The sequence below is a fragment of the Aquila chrysaetos genome, chromosome 6 (genome assembly GCF_900496995.4).
Source record: "Aquila chrysaetos chrysaetos chromosome 6, bAquChr1.4, whole genome shotgun sequence".
NCBI lineage: Eukaryota > Metazoa > Chordata > Aves > Accipitriformes > Accipitridae > Aquila > Aquila chrysaetos.
Window position 1 is genome coordinate 36,338,129 of NC_044009.1, and position 19,299 is coordinate 36,357,427.

The 19,299-nt window shown below is 62.1% G+C and overlaps 1 protein-coding gene across 12 annotated transcripts in view; it reads left to right on the forward strand.

Moving 5' to 3' along the window:
• TNS1 (tensin 1) overlaps positions 1-19,299 on the forward strand; it is a 63,807-nt gene that overhangs the window by 22,879 nt on the left and 21,629 nt on the right. For 7 of the 12 annotated variants that reach the window (XM_030017652.2, XM_030017653.2, XM_030017655.2 and 4 more), the window contains 11 exons: positions 468-590; positions 901-965; positions 1,086-1,169; positions 1,280-1,392; positions 2,051-2,111; positions 3,315-3,390; positions 3,521-3,650; positions 4,018-4,083; positions 4,626-4,787; positions 13,598-15,295; positions 17,722-17,808. In XM_030017652.2, coding sequence (XP_029873512.1) covers positions 468-590; positions 901-965; positions 1,086-1,169; positions 1,280-1,392; positions 2,051-2,111; positions 3,315-3,390; positions 3,521-3,650; positions 4,018-4,083; positions 4,626-4,787; positions 13,598-15,295; positions 17,722-17,808 — 2,665 coding nt within the window. The remainder of the gene's footprint in view (positions 1-467; positions 591-900; positions 966-1,085; positions 1,170-1,279; positions 1,393-2,050; positions 2,112-3,314; positions 3,391-3,520; positions 3,651-4,017; positions 4,084-4,625; positions 4,788-13,597; positions 15,296-17,721; positions 17,809-19,299) is intronic. The other 5 variants (XM_030017656.2, XM_030017663.2, XM_030017659.2 and 2 more) reach the window with 2 other exon arrangements.

Here is a 19,299-nt window from a genome sequence, read left to right on the forward strand (position 1 = left end):
CAGCTCCCTGCTGCAAGCTGTTTAGGGGAGGAACAGCCACGCTTTCTATCCCACCCAGCTGGTGGGGGAGCAGGGGAATGAAAGCACCGAGACTTCCCGATGAGTCTGTGGGGTCTCAGCTTAACCCCCACCCCGTCCCCAGCCCAAACGTGGCTGTCGGGGCCTCTTGGAGACCTTCCTGAGGCATTGTCCCAACGCCTGTGAACATGGGGGAGCTCTGGGCAGCTGAGCTGAGTGACCCAGAGGAGGATGAGATCTGGGACCCTGATGGCCCCCGCAGGACACGGGTCTGGGCAGTGGGGTGCAGGGCTGGGGGAAAGGCTGGGACGGGCACGTCAGGGCAAGGCGGTGGTGCCCCCCCGCCCTGGGTACGTGCCCTGGGCTTTGCATGCCAGCAGGCTGGGGACTGCAGAGGGGGCAGAGCCCGGCATGAATGTGACCCCTGGCTGTCCCCCCCCACCACCCAGGTGCTGGATTTTGGGTGGCCTGACCTGCACACCCCAGCGCTGGAAAAGATCTGCAGCATTTGCAAAGCCATGGACACGTGGCTCAATGCGGCGACACACAACGTGGTGGTGCTGCACAACAAGGTGGGCTGGACCCTGTCCCGGGGGCACACAGTGATGGGGGTCTGGGGGGCCGGGGGGCTGCAGGACCGGGGCTGAGCAGCCTCACAGGCTAAGGGGTGCAGGGAACGTGGTGGTTTGTGGCTTGGGGTGTGTGTAGGTGTCAGCGTACGTGTGCACTGGTTGGCGTGTGTCTATAAGGGTTGGGGTGTGTGTGGGGGTCCGTGCACGTGTGTAGGGGACCGGTGTGTGCGTGCCTGCGTGTGGGGCGGCCGTGCCTGGGAGCTTGTAGGCACCACTGCCCCCGTGACACCCCTTTGCTGTGCGCTTGCAGGGGAACCGTGGCCGGCTGGGGGTGGTGGTGGCTGCCTACATGCACTACAGCAACATCTCGGCCAGGTGAGAGGAACACGTGGTCCTGGGGTGGCCCTGGGGCCCACTGCCAACCTCCATCCGGCAGTGCCAGGGTGCTGGTGCTGATGCTTTTGTTCAGCCTCATCTATCCTTTCGTCCCCGCAGCGCCGACCAGGCTCTGGACAGGTTTGCCATGAAGCGCTTCTATGAGGACAAGGTGGTGCCAGTGGGACAGCCATCCCAGAAGAGGTGGGTCCTGGTGTGCGTTTTGCCCCTGTGGCCAGGGTGGTTGGGTGCAGGGGGACCGAGGCGGGTGCTCCGTTGTGGGTCCTGCCCCTGAGCTGCCTGTCCCCCTCTAGGTACATCCATTACTTCAGCGGTCTCCTGTCCGGCAGCATCAAGATGAACAACAAGCCCCTCTTCCTCCACCACGTCATCATGCACGGCATCCCCAACTTCGAGTCAAAAGGCGGTAGGTGTCCCCCCCGCCTCTCCCCCTCACCCCCCTCCCCACCCCACACTGCCTGGCCAGGCTTGCTGTCCATGGGGGATATTTTCCACAATGTCCTTGGCAATTTGAATTTCCCTTTCCCTCTCAGGGACTGTTCCCTCTCTGTGACTGTTCACGGTAGGAGGGTGCTACCCTTTTCCCACAGAGATGCCCTCAGGGGGTGCCCCCCCACCCCCCGGGCTCCTGGGGCTGGACACTAACTGGAGTTGCGGGGTGACAAGGCTTTTCTGGTCGCTTTTTGGAGGATGACACCAGATTGGTGTTGGGATTTGGGATGTAGCACCACACCTGGTTCTGGTACCCAGAAGCAGTCTCTCTCTTAGAGACCACCGTCCCCATCATCCCACCGTCATCCTCAACCCAGTGCTTGCCCCAGGTCCTACAGGACCCAAACTGGGCTATAGGGGCTTTTGATCTTTCCCACCCCATCTGGAGCATCCCTTTCTGCCCATCCCAGATGTTGCCCATGGCTGGTGTGGGCCAGCCGGGGCGGGGAGCGACTGTTTGCCTTGGCTCCCTCCCTGTTTGGATTTCTCCCCCGTGACTAATCCCTGCCACGGCCCCTCCACCCTGCCGGCTAACAGCAGCGTGCTTCTCTCTCCGCCTTGATGTCTTCCAGGTTGTCGGCCGTTTCTGAAAATCTACCAGGCTATGCAGCCCGTCTACACCTCGGGGATCTAGTAACTATCTCCTCGCCGTGGGGCTTCCCTCCTCCCCAGCATGGGGGGCTTGGCAAGTGGGGGGAGATGGAGACGGTCAAGGCCAAGTCCCCAGCAGTCCAGTGCCCTGCGTTTAGTCTGTTTGGGGTCCAGGGAACGGAAAAAAAGGGGCTTCCTTTTCCTTGGAGGTGTTAACTGGCTATACTGGGCCATACTGGGCCCTTCTGCTGGGAGGGCTGTAGTGACTCTGCATATCAGCAGAGGGAGCCCGGGGCTGTGCAGAGCCTGGGGCTGGGTGTCCCTACAGGGAGTAGGGACAGGGATGGGGACACTTCCCTGGGAGATGGAGGCGTTTCCCCTCTCCCTGCCCAAAGTGCCGCTCTTCCTGCCCAGATTAGTCCTAAAAGCCCTCTTTTTTCCCCCCCAAAAAAGAGTTTCCCCCTGTTTTAACCTCCCCACAATTTACCCCAACACCATTTTCCGACGCTGCTCCTTGGAGCAGGTGCTGGCAAAGGCAAAGCAGGAGCCAATTTCTTCAGCCGCCCAGATGCTCTGCTGGGGCCACATCCCAGCCTGGGACCCCTGGCTCCTGGCCTTACTGGAGGGAGCACAGCCTCTCACCTCGGGGTTATTCCCATCTAACCCCCCTGAACGAGGATCTCCCTTCCCTGCAGCCGGGCGTCCCTGTTAGCTGAGATTTACTGCCATCCCAGCCTCGCCTTTCAGCTTTTAATAGACTGTTTATGGGATGCCGGTAATAAACTCCAGGTTTATCTTGCCTGTGAAATCCAACTCCCTTCTTCCCTCGTCCCCCACTGCCGACGCCACCGCCCGGAGGCAGCCCCTCGTCGCCCTGGCGAGGGGAGAGCTTCCAACCGGGAAACTGCGGCAAGGAGGGGAGCCTTCCCCGAGAGGTCTCCCTCCGCGTCCTGGGTCTGATAGCCCAGCCTCAGCACTCAGACCCAGGTTAAACCCTCCCACCTAGGATTTTTAGCACCCTCACTGAGCTGTGCCTCAGTTTCCCCTTCCTGACCTCTTCCCCCTGGGAACGGGTACCCCTTGGGGTGGGGGATGGGACCCTCCTCTGTCACCGAGAGGGCCAGCTCTGTGCTTTGCACCTTTCCTGGCTGGGTTTTGGGTGGAAGGGGCTGGTTGAGGTGGCACTAGGAGCTCTGGGAGGGCTCTGCACCACAGCTCACGTCTTCCCACTGTCCCTCTCTGCAGCAACGTGCAAGGAGACAGCCAGACAGGCATCTGCATCACCATTGAGCCCGGCTTGCTCCTCAAGGGTGATATCTTGGTAAGGAGCCTTGGCTTAGCCCCCCCCCCAGGGAGCAGCTGGGGGATGGGTGGTCCTCGTGCCTCAGGACACCCGGTTCCCCCTTGCCCAGCTCCAAGGGCTCATCCTGATGGCCCACTCCTCTCCACAGCTGAAATGTTACCACAAGAAGTTTCGCAGCCCAACCCGTGACGTGATTTTCCGCGTGCAGTTCCACACGTGCGCCGTGCATGACCTTGATGTTGTCTTTGGCAAGGAGGACCTGGACGAGGCCTTCAGAGGTAACTGCCCCGGCACCTCCCCCCTCCGAACTCCCTCCTCCACCCGCCCCTCTAATGCTGCTCCCGTCGCGGGGACATCTGGGCACCCACTCGAAATCTGCCCCTGATGAAGCAGGGCACCCTGCTCCAACCGCAGGGTTCTCAGGTACCGGTGGCAGCGTCATCCCCTTTATTGCCAAAATCGGTACCGAGGTGGAGCGGCTGCCTCAGGGTTGTTTTGGGGGCTGAGATGTGCTGCCCTGTGCCGGGATATCCCCTACCAGCTCCTGGCCTTGAGCTGGCCTGTGGGCATGTTTGGGGTGGTTGTCCAGGTGCTGTTGAAGGGATGGATTGAGATGGTCCCTCTGCTCTGCTCTCTCCCTGCCAGATGACCGCTTCCCTGAGTACGGGAAGGTGGAGTTCGTGTTCTCCTATGGCCCTGAGAAGATCCAAGGTATGGCTGGCTCACTGCCACGGGGGTTTGGAGCTGGATGCTGGCTCCTTTCCTGCTCCCCAGCTCTATTCCCTGCTGCCTCCCTTGCAACCTCCCCCTGCCCCGTTTGCAGTCCCTGTGTCACCAGGGTGGGATGAGGGGTCCAGGCAGCGATGCTGATCTAGGAGCACCCATGGGTGCCCTGTTGCCCTCACTCTCTTCCCCAGGAGACCGCTCTCTGCAGCACTTGCTGGCCTGGGAGAGAGGGAGGGGATGCTTGGGAACGGAGGACCCCGTGCCCAAAAAGTCCAGTCCTAGACACGCTCAATCTCAGTCCGTCTGCCTGTCCCTAGGCAATCCCAAAAGCTCCAGCCAGCCTTGTACACCTTGTTTGTGGGTCTTGATGTAGATCCCATGCCCATCCATATCTCTCGGTGCCCCTGTTCCTACATGACCCTCCTGCCTCACCCTATGATTCCTGCCCACCTTCTCTCCATCTCCTCCCCCTGTCCCACCCGTCCTGGCTCCATCATCACCCTGACTGACTTCCTGCCTCTTCCCAGGCATGGAGCACCTGGAGAATGGGCCCAGCGTTTCCGTGGACTACAACACGTCTGACCCGCTCATCCGGTGGGACTCCTACGAGAACTTCAACATCCAGCGTGAGGACAGTACAGAGGGCACCTGGGCTGAGCCGTCCCTGCCCGGCAAGCACCTGGAGAAAGGTTAGGGCTCACGGGGCGGTCGGTGGCGAAAGTGTCCCCATGGGAATCCCTCCCACCTCAGGGAAGGGGATGCTGGTGGGCAGCAGAGCTGGGGGCAGGCAGCCGCTGCTGGGAGGATCGTGGCCATGGGGTGGCAGAAGATCTTGTGCACTTCCCCTCTTGCCACAGTGCCAGGGAGCTCAGGCTCTTTTTTCAGTGCTTTTGCTCTCAAAGCCCTGTTTGCACGGAGCAGGGTCCAACCCCAGTTTATGCCCCAGAGCTTTGGGAAACCCAAACCCTGAGTCTGTCAGGAATGGTACCTAACAGGGGGACCTTTAGGTCTCCCAGCTCCTTTCTCACGGTGCAAGCATGGCGGGACGTAGCTGTGCCTCAGTTTCCCCCGGGAGATGAGGATGCCTCACTGGCCCTGGAGAGTCTGCACCATCGCTCGGAGCTGCAAAAAGCCCCTTGAGCACCCATTTGGATGCAGCAAGTGGGCTGCCCTCGCCTGCTTGGCAGGAACAGACGGTACTTGTATGTTGAAGGGTGGTGGGCCTCTGTCCCGGCGGCGAGGCCACCTGTGGCCGAGCAGATGCCTGAGCTTTCCTGGCCCTGTCCGACAGGCGTCCCAGGAGCGGGGACAGCTGCGGGCCCTGATGTCCCTGAAGGTCACCGGCTGCTCCGAGTGGGAGCTGTGGGCGGCCGGGCTCACTGGGGAGGGTAGGGGCTCTGGGTGCCTGGGGTGGGTGAGGGGGTCTCTGCCCATGGTGCGGATATGGGGCCAGAGCTGGGGTGGCTGCGCGGAGCTGGCAGAGACACCTGCCTTGGCACAGGGAAGTAAACAGGCAACTCATGACGTGTGGGCTCAGCTATGCGGCAGGGAGCTGGATAGCCGTGGGTCTGGCCCTGAGGGGAGGGGATGTGTGTCCCCGCTGCGAGCTCAGACCATGGCTGTACCCCTGCCCCGAGCTGGCAGGACTGGCTGGCAGCCCCCTCCTGCCTGCAGAGACCCAAGCGCCTCGGTGCATGTGTGTTTGCCTCAGGCCCCTGGGGCAGAGCTGCTGCACTCCCAGCCCCTCACAGGGCTGCAGAGGTACCCCAGGGCTTCTCTCTGTCCCCTCCTGAGGGTCTTGGTGGGTGTCAGGGCTGCGGAAGTCCCTCCATGTGCCAACTGGGCTGTCCTCCCCGTGGGGAGGGTGGCGATGGGGAATAAGGGCACTTTGGATCTGCAAATGCTGCCCCAGTTTGGGGATGAGCCAGGACTGCCGGAGGGCGAAGCCACAGGCAGGAGACTGCCCTCTGACCCGTGCCAGCGCAGGCAGCTGCGAGACAGCCCATCTGTAGGGGGTCTCCCCCCACTCACCCCACGGGGCACTTTGAACAGAGGCAGGGAGAGCCAGCGTGGGCTCGGGGGGCTCCCGTCTTCCTCCCTCTCTGCCAGGACTTTCCCTCTTCTCCAACCCATCCGAGACTGGGATGGGGACCCCAGTGCCCAGCTGTGCGAGGGGGGTCCCTGTTTATGGTTTTTCTCGCCTTATTTGGTCAGGGAATTGCACGCCACATTTTTGGCACCACCAGGCGTGAGCAAGTGGCAGCCGGGGGTGGAGGGGGGGGTGAGGCTGGCACCAGTACCCACGCCAGGCTGGGATCAGCCGCTGCTCCTCGTCCCTGCCACTGCCCGACCCTGCTGCTCGGCGAAGGCTCCCTGCAGACCGGCGCCGCAGCCCAGGCCGACGGGATTGGGATCGCCTGCCAAACGGTGGGTCCCCCCCGCACCGCGTCTCTGTCGGCCACAGCCACTCTCAGTGAAAGTGGATGCCCTTTCTCTGGCAGCTTTGTCTCAGTGTGGGGCACCCATATGGGCTGGGGGGGTGCCTGACAGGGTGGGATGATCCTATGGGACCCCGAAGCTGGAGGGGCAGGTGGATGGCTGGGGATGGTGCCTGTTGTGGTGTTCCCCTTGCCTCCGCTTATCTGCGGGGACTTGGGGAAGGGGAAACTGAATTGCAGCAGGATTGCTGGCTGACAAAGCTCCCCCAGGGCAGGGGGCATGAGAGGGGGATCTGAACCCCAACATCTTGCTCTCTGGCCAGCTGGGTCCAGCAGGCAGGGGCTGCTCTGCGTACCACTCCCATGGCACAGGCTGGCCCCGCCAGCGAGCTCACCCTCCCGCCTTACCCAGGCAGAGTCCCTGCTGTCCGCCGGGCTTGGGCTGCCCCGTGGTCCTTAGCGAGAGTGGGGTGCGCTGGGATACCCCCACAGCCCTGTGCCACTGCCCGTCATCTGTCCCTGTGCGGCATGGGGGAGGCAAGCGGCTCTGCCTGCCTGCCTGCCTTCCTCCTCCTCAAAGGGGCTTTGGGGTCAGTGCTGGCTGCGTGGCGGGTACCTGCTGCAGTCCCCATAGCCATCAGTTGGCTGAGAGGGTGTTTGGAGGCTGAAGGGTGGTCATAGGGTGCTTCTTCCTTTGGCTATTTTTGGGATTCAGAAGTCCTTTATCCAGGGTGGATGAAGGATGCTTTGCCAGCACCGTGGTGGCTCTCCTCGGGGGGCCAGGCTGGCTCCAGGGAGGCAGGAGGAGACCTGAGGCTGGATGCAGCGCTGCTGGGTTTGCAGCTGATTGGAGGATTGGCGCAGGGAAATTTTTGGGGTACTGCAGAGGCAGGTGGGCAAATCTGGTTGGGGAACATCTATGGCCTGGTTTGGTTTTGCTGAGAAAACCAATGCTGATGGAGAACAGGGTGCTGGGGCTGGCACGGAGCTGGCGGAGGGGTTGTCCCCAGGATGTGTGACTGTAGTGGGGGGAAACCAGGCTCTGCCATCCTGGGGCAGTGTGAGACAATGCAGAAGGGCCAGGCGCATGTCCCTGACCCAGAAGCTCCCTGTAAAGACCGGCCCTTGGACCCACCCTGGCTGGTTCTGCCGCACCCAGCATCCACCCCCCACCCCCTCCTCCCACCTCTGTACCATCCCTGTCCCCACCGTGGGCTTGCCCTGCCCGCCCCCCCTTTTTACCGGAGCTGGAAGGGGGGTGGCCAGGGCCTGGCCAAATCCAACATCTGCAGGAGACTTGCTAAATCCCCACCTGAGTCATGGTTCTGGCGCGGGGCTCCCCTGCAGCTCAGCTCTACACTCAGGACAGGGCTGGCCGGGGTGGGGAGCAGGATGAGCATCCCACCCCTCTGGGGATGGGAGGTCACAGCAGAGCCCGAGCCCCACGTGGCAAAGGTTGGGGAGTCCCAGGGGCCGCCAAATCGAGCTGGATGCTGATCCTGCACCTTTCCGTGGGGCAGCAAGCCCCTAGATGTGGTCGCTGTCATCCGTTGGTCCCCCAGGAGGGTAAGCATCTTGTGGGGTACATCTTCCCTAGTGGGGTCAAATCCTGCCCCACTTATCTGGGGCTGAGGCTGCCCAGGAGGGCAAGCCAGGCTGTGCAGATGTGGAGAGCCAAATGGGCCAGGCCAGAGCTGTTAAATCCATCGCCAGAGCTGCCGGCGGGCTGCTGCTCTCCCCCCGCGGCTGGATCCTGCTCTCCCCCCGCGGCTGGATCCGTCCTCTGGCCGGGCTCGGCGGGGAGGGGAGCCGCTGGCTCTCCTCTCGCCTTTGCCAGCTGACTAAAGCTGAAGGAATCCGCTTCCCCCTCCCCATCCCGCCCCTCTCTGCTGCTCTCTGCTCCGGCCGCAGCAAGGTAAGGGCTTGGCGGGGCGGGTGTTTTGGGGGGCAGCAGGGACCTGTCTGGGCTGGATGGGGATCCACGGAGAGTGTCTCCCCCTTGCTTCTGGTTATTCCCCATGGGAGAAATGCTAGAGTATCTACAGGCTTGGCTAGACATTTCGGCTGGAGCGTGGCTGCTCCCAGGGCAGGGTCTATCCTCTGACCTGGTATTTGGGGTTGTGATGTGGGGGAGTGATGGGGTTTGGTCCCACTGGGACTGGGAACCAGGCAGGGCTGGGATGCAGGGAGAGAGGGACAGGCTGGTGGAAGCTCAGCCCCTTCTCTTCCCCCTTTAAACCTTCCTTGAAGTCAAAGGCTGCTGGAATGCCTGTGCGTGGGGCTGGGGCTGTCCCAGGGCAAAAAATAAAAAGGCAGAGAAGCAAGCAAACCTTGGAGGTTTTGGGAGGATGCTGACTTGGCGTGTGCCACTATCTGGGAGCAAACAGGGCTGTGAGTCAGGGGGCCGTCTGGAAACGCTGCTCTCATCCCCTGCCGTCATCCACGGGGGTGTGGGAAATGCATGATTTGGGGGATTAGAGTGGAGGGAGCCTTGCATTTTGCTGAGTGTGTTGGATCAATGAAGGAGTGGAAGCTTGAGCACGGGTTCAAGCAGGGGCCCAGACATGGGGGGGGCTTGCCGTTACCTGGACCAGCAAATTGTCAGCACCATCCCAGCACGGATTTTGCCTGGGATGGAGTAGCGTGGTTACAGGCAGCTCTGGGGTGGACGGGATCTGTGCCGTGCCTCCTGCCATGGGACAGGGTGGCACGTGCCATCCCGAAACCAGTGCTGGCGTGTCCATGCCGTGCCATGGTGCTGGTGGGGCAGGGAAGGGGGGTTGTTGAGAACAGGTCGGGTTTGGTGCTGGCGGGGTTGGTGGCTCAGCCATGGCGGGTTTCCACTCCTCTTTGGCTGCGTATTTATTTAAGACGGAGAAAGTCGAGTGTCCAGCAAGACATTTGGGTTTGCAGACCCGGCTGGGTTACAGCATCACATGTGGCCTGAAAGGACATCCCCAACTCGAATGTGTCACTGCTTTTTGGGGACAGGTGTGACGTGCCCACAGGACCCGGGCAGGGCTGGGGGTCTCCAGCCTCGGGGGGTGTCACCCAGTGGGGTGATGCTCAGCACCCGGAGCGGGGTGGATAGGCTGTCCAGCGGGGTCCGTCCGTCTGTCTGTCGTGCCTAGGAAACAGTTAACGCGGCGCAGCCCTGCCTGTGGAGGAAGTAGTTAATATTCATAGCTAGGAACTGTCTGTCCGGCTGTCCTCCCTCCGTGGTGGCTCTCGCCCTCCCCGCACGTTGCTGGGGTTAACCCGGGCTGGGGCTTCGGCTTGGTCGGCCCCAGCCGCCTTCCCCGCGCCTCTCCCCTTCCCCTCCCGCTCGTCCCGGGGAGCACGACCGCACCTCCTCGCCTCCAGCCCCTCTCCTGCCCCTGCCGCCTTCGTCTCCTCCATCCTCCCCTCCGGCACCCCGTGTCCTGGGGTACCCCGTACCTGAGCGCCTCCGGCCCCCCGCTGCCGTCGGGGTGCCCCTCTCGCTGGCCCCGCGGGACACGGCGCTGGGGAGGGAATAGCTCCCTCTGCGAGAGGGAAAGCAAAGCCAAAGGGACAAACGCCAACCAAAGCCAGCTCCAGGCTGTCAGCTCCTGTCCTGGACGGACACACGGAGCCGGCCGCGGACGCCGTTCGAGCTGCCACCGCACCAGGTTCCCCTGGAAGGCTCTGGTGCTGGAAGGGGCGAAGGAAAGGGATTTTGCTGCCCGCTCCTTCTCTTCGCCTGGGATCTTTTCTTCCCCGTCCCCTTTGGTAAGTCCTGACTTTGCTTTTCTTTGAGCTGGATGGGATGGGGGAAAGGGCTGCTGGTGGGTGGGGAATTCATGGTCGTGGTGACCCACGGCTCACGGGTTGGGGTTACTTCTTGCCATCATATCTGGGTATGGGATGAAACCTGAGCTGGGGGGCTGAGCTCTTCCCCATGGGACTCAGTCCGCATCCTTCCTCCTACAAAGGGTCCCAGGACCCCAGGATCTTCCCTGCTGGCTGATGCTCCAGAGATGCCCTGGGACCAGGGCTCTGGGTGGTGGGGAGTGGAGGCAGCAGGTGGGATGCTGCTGGGGGCAGGACCAGGGGAGACACAGTGGTGCCCCATCCTTATCCTCTGCACTGGTGCAGAGCCCCAGCCAGGATTCCGTGGTGGTGCCCGATGCTGTATGGTGCACCCCACTGGGCGTGAGGTGGATGGCTGGGATTTTGGGGATGTGAGCTGACACCCCCTCCCCCTTCCCATTGTCACACGTGCCCTGGACCAGTTTTTCTCCCAGGCATAGCTGCAGGGTGCTGGGGAGGGAGAGGGCAAAGTGTTGCCCTGCCAGGGCAGCGAGCCTGGCAGCGGGGGTAGGACCAGGCTGGGCTCAGCGCTTCCTCCAGCCGCCTCTCTACAGCTGGAGCAGATAGAGCCGGAGCAGAGCTGTGTTGGGGGCTGAGCCCTGGGCAAAACAAACCCATGCTGGGATGGCACAGCCTGCCAGACTGGAGCTGCCCTGACCTTCAGGGACAAAATCTGACCTTGCTGGGAGCTGCAAACACTTAGCAAACAGGGGCCTGGGAGCCTGCTGCTTTGGGAATGGCTGCTTTAGCTAAGGCAGCCTGTCCCTCCTTCCCTTGGTCTTTTTTGGGGGATTTTATCCAAATTCTCAGGTGACAAGCAATAGACAGTCATATAAGTTATAGCGTGGCCCAGGGGTGGTGGAGGGGGCCTGGGAGTGTTGGGAAATAGCAGGATTTGGCTCTTGGCATCAGAGCCCAAGGAGTGTGTGGGGTCGAGGACAGGGTGGGCAGTCAGGTGTCGGGCAGAGCAGCTGTGGGACGAGGGCTCAGCTGATGGCGGAGGTGTCACAGCCCCTTCCTTGCTTGCTACCCTGGTACCACTCTTGGGGCGGGGGCCACCAGATTCCCCATGTCCCTGCCTGGCCGGAGGGTCCGGGGAAGGTGGGACAGGGCGCTTGGGGCTTTCTGGCTCTGCTGTGAACCACGTCGTGCCCCATCCTGATCCTGCTTCGAGACATTTCTCCCAGTCGTGGGGTGGTGCCCAGCCCACAGTCTAATTAAAGCCTTTCCCATCTATTTTCTCCCTTGGCGCCACGTGCTTTCATTTATATTTATTTATTCCCCTTTCCTTTCTATTCCTCTGCCCTATTTATCCCAGCCCCCACCCTGGCTCTTGCCCTGTTTCCCGGGACCGGTCAGCACCCATCGCTGCCATCAGACAGGAGGGCTGGGCCTTTTCCCCAGCTCCAGGCGATGTCTTAGCCTCTCCGGCATTGGCGCTGCCCCTGGACATGCTGCTTTTTCCTTTCTTCTTCCATGGGAAGGGATTCCCTCCCTCTCTCCCCCTTTTCCCCCGTACGGGAAGTGTTGCGGAGTCAAACGCTGCCGATTCCTGGCTGCACCGGCTGGATGAAGGAGCTCTGAGTCTCAAGGAGAAATTGTGGACCCCCATCCTCATCCTTTCCTGTACCAAATACCCAGAGAGGAGCTTGCTGTGCGGTTCTGGGGCATCTTCAAGCCAATGGGGGGCTTTGGGGCTTGGCTGCCTCCTTGGGATGCTTCTTGCAGGGATTTGGGAGTGGAAAATCAGCAGCTAGGAGCGGGCCCTGACTTGGTAGGACTCGTGCTGGGTGTTATTGCCCCTCTCTGCTTTATGGCGAGGGGATTTGGTGGTGCAGGAGCTACCTGGGGCACGGGTGCAGTGATGTGGGACTGGTTAAGCCGTCCCGGCTCAGGGCTGGCTTTCGGAAGTGTTTTGCTCGCAGATAGGAGCGCTCTGATTTCACACTATCGCGTTAGGGCCGTCTTCCGTCCCTGAGTCAGCCGCCTGGCCCCCCGCCAGGGAAGAGTCATTTTTTCCTCCAAAAGAAAGTGTTTAACACTGCTCGCGGGCCCTTCCAGGAAACCTCAGTGGGGAGCTGGAAAAGCAGGAGTCTGCAGCCTAGCCGGTGCTGTGCACGGTCCGGTGGGGGGGGACACACAGCTTGGGGGCTGTCCCCATTGCTCTCTTGGTGGCCAGGGTCCCTCTGTGCCCCCAAAATCTGGCTGTCCCGTTTGGAAAGATTTAAAGGGCACAGCTGGTTGTGGTGTTGGGACTGCCAGGGGTGGTGGGAGCTGGGGGGCTCTGAGCTGGGGTGCAGGGTTGCTGGTGGTGATGCTGCCATGCCCTGGCTGCATCCTGGCCTTTTGGGACTGTTGAGTGGAGCTGGCTGCTTGCATCAGCCTGGAATCACAGTGCTGGGGTGGTCAGTGCCTCTCCGGAGAGGAGATGCTGCATGTTTGGGGTTGGGCAGAGGCGCTGCCTGTGTGGGAGCTTTGGGGCAGCATCCGGCTGCAAGGATAGGTCTGGGGCAGCTCCACCCGGCCTGAGAGAGGGAAGGGGAAGGACAGAAAGGGTGGGAGCCTGTCTGTAGCCAGGGAAGAAAATGTCAAGGATGGGCGGCTGGCTGGATCCGTGCATCATCTGGGAGGAGAGTGGGCAGGGAGAGGGAAGGTGGGTCTGTGGTTCATCTGTCCTTCACCCGTGGGCTGAGTACATCCATCCAGCTGGAGACATGCAGAGCTATGAGGCCAGATCCTGAGATCCTGACCGCCTCCGCCCATCCTCCTATGGCCAGTGGTGCATCTCCCCCACCCGCCCCGTTCGCCTCCCCACTGCCGCGTGGCCCTTTGGGGCCAGCTGAGCCTTGTGGAGCGGCGATGGCCGACTGTGTGGGCAGCCCCAGCCCTCGCCAGCCATGGAGGGGAGTTGCCAGGAACAATGTCTGGAACTGGGAACGGGGGGGATATTTGGTGAAACCCAGCGGAGCAGGCAGTGCTTGCAGGGCAGGGCAGGACGGCATGCGGAGCGGGGACCGTAGGGGCATGGGGATGGGGGGAGGTCTGGCTCCAGTGTCTCTGCATGGTGGCGCCCCTGGGATTGCGGAGGGTGCCGAGGAGACGGCGATGCTGGTCATTAAGCGTTCCGGCGGCACGGAAGAGATCGAAACCACCGGCTAATGGGACCCATTAGCTCCGTGCAGAGAGCCAGCAATTGATCTGGGGTCTCGTGTTCATTTCTCCCCTTGCAGAGGTTGGGCACACGCAAGGGCCCCTGGATGGGAGCCTCTACGCTAAAGTGAAGAAGAAAGACTCCCTCCACGGCAGCACCGGCGCCGTCAACGCCGCTCGCCTCCCGCTCTCGGCAGCACCCAACCACGTTGAGCACACGCTCTCGGTGAGCAGTGACTCGGGCAACTCCACCGCCTCCACCAAGACCGACCGGACCGATGAACCGGGGGTGCCCGGGGCGCCCAGTGGCCAGGCGGTGCTGAGCCCCGAGGAGAAGCGGGAGCTGGATCGTCTCCTCGTTGGCTTCGGCTTGGAAAGGGCGCCGCCCATGCACAACCACGTGCCCGGCCCCATACCGGCGCGCCTACCCGCCATGCCAGGCCGCCACGTGGTGCCGGCTCAGGTGCACGTCAACGGGAACGCCGCGGCGCTGGTGGCGGAGCGGGAGACGGATATCTTGGATGACGAGCTGCCCAACCAGGATGGGCACAGCGTGGGAAGCCTGGGCACACTCTCCTCCTTGGATGGCACCACCACCGCTAGCGAGGCCGGCTACCAGGAGGCACCCCGGGTGGGCAGCCTCTCCTCCCTGCCCAACGGCCCCTCAAGCTGCAACGGAGCTGAGAAGCTACTGAAGGAGGGGCTGTACGATGGTGAGCCGCTCTCCAACGGCGGCTACCCCTACAACAACCAGAACGCCCTGATGGGCCACCACCTCCGTGACCCACTGCCTTCCTTGCGGCCTTCAGCATCCACTCAGGACCATCTGGCCGGCTATCCGCAGCGCCCGCCGGGCTCCCACGCACCGGGCTGGCTCCAGCCCCAGCCGCTGCCCAGCTCCCAGCCCTACCTGTATGGCTACGACCCCCCCGGCACCTACCGCTCCCGGTCCTTCCCGGCGGTGGACACAGCCAAGTACGACACGACCCCGGCGCTGCCCCAAGCCCCGACTCGCAGCACCAGCAGCCGGGAGGCCGTGCAGAGGGGCTTGAATTCCTGGCAGCAGCAAGGAGGGAGCCGGCCGCCTTCCCGGCTGCAGGAGGGTGGCATGGAGAGCCACAGCCCCAGCATCTCCAGCTGCAGCCCCCAGCCCAGCCCGCTGCAGCCAGTGCCCCCACACAGCCACAGCATGCCTGAATTCCCCCGGGCGCCTTCCCGCCGGGAGATCGAGCAGTCCATCGAAGCCCTCGATGTCCTCATGCTGGACCTCGCACCCACCGTCCACAAGTCACAGAGCGTGCCCGCCACCTCCCGCCAGGACAAGCCGGCAGGACCCCTGCTCTCCTCCCTCTCCGCCCAGCCCATCGCTGGTCTCTATGCCCGGCCGGCTCCACAGGTGGCCCAGCCAAGGTCCTTCGGCACCTCCGTGAGCCCTGTGGTCTCCGAGCCTGGGGGCAAAGCCTGTTCTCCCAGGGAGCCGGACTATGGGGTGCACGAGTACCGGGAAACCTATTTGCCCTACAGCTACCAGCAGGCACCGGTGCCGGAGCCGAGGAGCTACAGCCAGGCCCCAGCTGGAGCACCGATGGGCATCCTCCCACTCAGCACCTCCTACAGCCCCGTGGGGTCTCAGCAGCTCCTCATCTCCTCCCCGCCTTCCCCCACCGTCCCAGCACAAACCCAGATGCCCCCCAAGGGACCGGAGAGCTATGAAGACCTGTCGAGGTCGGCAGAAGAGCCCTTGAATCTGGAGGGCCTGGTGGCCCACAGGGTGGCAGGTAGGATGCTTTGATTCCTTGGGGGGGCGGGGGGGACCGCATGTCCCAAGAAACTGGAGCCCGCGGCGGTGGCGTGCATGGTGGAGCCAGGGATGGGAGATGCGGCGACTCCTCGTCCGTGCTGGATCCGGGCTTGGGACTGAGCCACCCGCCGTGGGGGCATGCCGGGCAAGGGGACAGACAGCCTGTGCCACTCTCCTTTGCCGAGAACCCCCTTTTCAGCTCGCCGTCTGCAGCAGCATCGCCCAGAGGTGGGGAGAAGGGGTGGCCGAGGGGGTCAGGCCCCCCCATCCTCACCGCTTTGGGGTATGGGGCTGGTCTGTCCCCTGCAGCAGGCCTGCTTCCTGCATCCCGGGGGGATTTCTCCCTTTCGGGGAGAATATGGCCCAATTTGGGAAGATGTTTTCACCTCTGGCTGAGAGTGTCCTGCCTGGACCCCGCCTTGGACATGATGCTCTCCTTGCCTGGAGCGTGCTCTGGTGTAAGGTCCCAGGAGAGCATTTGCCTTGTATTTAACATAGCTGGGTTCCTCCCTGATTTCAGTCCCTGCTTTCCCTGCAGTGTGCTGGGCTTGGTGCTCGGACCTTCTCCCCGGTGCTTGGACCTCCTCCCCAGGCAGCCGGGGTGCTGCCGGAGCAGGGGGGCCAGGGTGCAGGCTGGCAGCAGCCTTTCTGCCCTGGTGGCCCAGCCAGCTTGGCCCTGGGTGGTTTGAAGCTTGACCTGGCCTTGGGGCAATGATCAGGGGCTGGGAAGGCATTTCCCAGCCCTGCCAGAGGGGTTTGGTGCAATGCTTGGCTGGGTGCAGCACCAAGCATCAGTGCCGTGGCTAGATGAAGGCTTTTGCTCCGTGCCACAGAGGGGAAACCGTGTCTTCTGACTCCCTGCCCTCCCATGGCTCTGGCTCTGACTCTGGGGCTTTGGGAACGCAGAGGGTCCCAGCCCCGCAGGAAGGAGGTGCCGTGGCCCTGCGGCAGCTCAGTGCCCTCCCTCCCTACTGCTTCGGCTGCAGTTGTTGAATTGTGGAGCAACATTTGGGAAGGGTTTGGGGCTGCGGCCAGGCTGGAGGCCAGCTCGTGATGCTGGGGCTTGGCAGCTCCATCCCTTCCAGCTCTGCGCTCAGTCCAGAAACTCGCCCAGCATTAGAGGGAGGGGGAAAAGGCTTGGCTGGAAAAATGCAACAGCACCAACCTCCCAGGCGTGGGGGCTGAGTCACTGCGGCACTGGGGCGGGGGGCAGGAGGGGTGCCAGTGGCAGGGAGGGGTGGGCAGTGGAGGTGTTGAGGGCAGTTTGCATCCATCCGAACCCAACCTCAGTGATCCAGGCCAGATCCACAGAGGGACTCAGGGCTTGTGCAGAGGGTTTAAACAAACCCAAGGACACATGGATGCCCAAACCATGTTGTATGTCCGGACTGAATCTTATAAGGAGCAGATCCTCCTCCCGCAACCATGGAGGGGGAGAAAATGGGGTGAAAAGAGGACAGCCTTCGGGAGAGGAGGAGCAGTATTTGCAGTGGGTGGGAAATGGATGTTTGATAGTGTCTACCAAAAAATCCATCCCCTGCAACCCTGGGGTCAGGTCCTCAAGGCTGGGTTGGGGTCACTCTCATCTCTGAGCAGCTGCTGGGCTTCCCAGGAAAGAGAGGCATCCCAGGGACGGTCCCCAGCCCATGGCCACCTGTCTCTGCTGGAGCTGGGCCGTCTGTGCCGAGGCGGGGACAGCACGGGCAGGCAGCCTGACCTCCGCCGGGAACAAGGTGTCCTGAAGCTGGCGCCGGGAGGGGACGGCTGATGGGGACAGTGGGGCATGGACGGGTTTGTTTACATTCCCTGCTGCTATAAATTGCCTTCGTGTCCCGGCACAGCGATGAGGAGCATCTCACACCTCCTCCATGCCCTGCAGGGGAGCACTCCTGTTCCCGCTTCCTGCTGGTGATGGAGGGGACAGCGCTGGTGTCCCCAGTGCCTCCCTGCAGAGAGGAGCTGGTCCTGCCATCCTTCAAGTCCCCATCATCTCCCAGTGAGGCATCTGGGGCCATCTCTTCTTGTCCCAGCCCTGGGCATCCCATGATGGAGGGGACCTGCACGGTGCCATCCCCAAGGGGACAGCAATGGGCATTTATGGCATTGCACAAGGCCACGTGTGGCTGGGAGCCACCACTGATTTCCCATGTGGGTTTAAGCAATGCCTGGAGCCAGGCAATTTAGGTGATAGGAAAGCAGCTCCAAGGTGGGTCTGAGCTTCCTTGGACCCCAGTCTCATCTGTTGGAGCCCATCTAATATTTTCTCTTGTTTTCTCTCTCTGTCTCCCTATTGTATCTCGTGACATTTGTCTTGTCTTGCCCCTTCCTCTCCCCATGGGGGACTGTGTCTGTCCCGTGTGACCTCCTACCCTCCTTGCACCCCCCGTCCTGGTACGCTGGCAGAGTACAACGCCAAGCTCAGGGACCTCAACAAGAGCACCAAAGCCCCCCGTCCTCCTCTGAACCAGCAACGGTCCTTCTCCTTCTCCGGTTTGTTCATTCTACCTCCCTCCTTCCTAGACCTCCTTCCTTCCCCATCCATCCTTCTCCTTCCATTCCTCTCCTCCCTCCTTCCTTCTCATCCTTCCTTCCTTTTCCCTTCTCTCTTCTCACTCCTTCCCCCTCATCTCTCCTTCCTCCCCTATCCCTGCATGCTGAGTGCTCTGTGTGTTGCACGGATGTGGGATGGAGGGAAGCTTGGGAGACCCTCCCCATGCAGGCTTGATCCCCTTTCTCAGCATGGCAATGCTTAGGGCATCCCTTGACCTCCTCCGGTGATGGGGAAGCCCCTGGCCCTGGGTGCAGACTCCCCTGCCCACACTTGGTTTTGCATCTCATCCAAGCCTGGCACTGCTCTCTGGTGGAGTTTCATTGCTGGGCCACATCTGGACCCTTGTTCCAGCCCCTCTGAGCTTTGCCCTGGCTGTGGCTTATGCCTTGGGGAGGCAAGGGCTGGGGTGCAGCTCCACAGACCCCAGGTTCAGCCAGTTCCCAGCCTGGCAGGGTCTCACCTGCCTCCATCCTGGGGTCCCCAGGGGTCGGTCTGCAGCCAGGGGATATGGGCTGTGGAGGCTGGATTTTAGGCAATGTGACTTTTGCTCTGGGTGACGGGTGCTGGGGACCCGCTTGGTTTGCACCCACTTGTCCGGGGGTGAGCAGGAGGAGAGGGACGGAGAGGGGCTGGGGGCAAAGAGTGGGCTGGGGAGTCACCAGCTTTCTGGGTGACCTTTCTCTCCCTGCTGGCACTTTGGGTTTCTCCCCAGGAGGACCAAAGAGGTTTGAACCCTCCCAGTCCTCGATGCAGAGTAAGGTATCTTGTCGTGCCTGTTTGCGGTGATCAGGCTTGGAGGTGGGGGTCTGTGCCCGATGGGATAGGGTGAGTTGGGCTCTGGCAGAGAGCAGTACAGGGCAACATCTGCTGCTGTTCCTCATGCAAGCAGGGAGTGAGTTTGCATCTCTTTTCCCTGGGAGTAGTGTGTCCTGGTCTGGCTTTAACTGCAGGGTGCCGCATCCCGAGGGCCATGGGAGGCTGCTTTGCCCTCTCCTCTCTACTGTGGGGGTATTGCCCAGCTCTTACCTGACAGTAGCTCCAGCATCTCTTGCCCAAAAAGCAGCTGCCTCCTGATTTGGCCTAGAAACCTGACTCCCCAGCCATAAAACCACCTAGGTTTAAATCCCTCCTGTTTCCTCCTCCCCTGGCTGTTGTGCTCCTGCCCTTCCCCAGCCCTAGAGCTGTGCTGAGTCAAAGGGCAGGACCTTGCTGGGGGAGGGTTGTTGCCAGGTTAGGGAGTTAAATGGGCAGCAGAAGGGGTGGCAGTGCCAGAGGTGGTGGGGGTGACGGTGGGGAGCAGGGTGCAGGCTGCTGTTCCCCCTTTATGATGGGAACCCCCCCCCCCCCCCCGAGGCTGGCGGGGCATCCTTGGGGGGCTGGTAGTGGTATGTGGCTAAGGGAGGCTGTATGTCTGCTGAGGGGGTACAGCG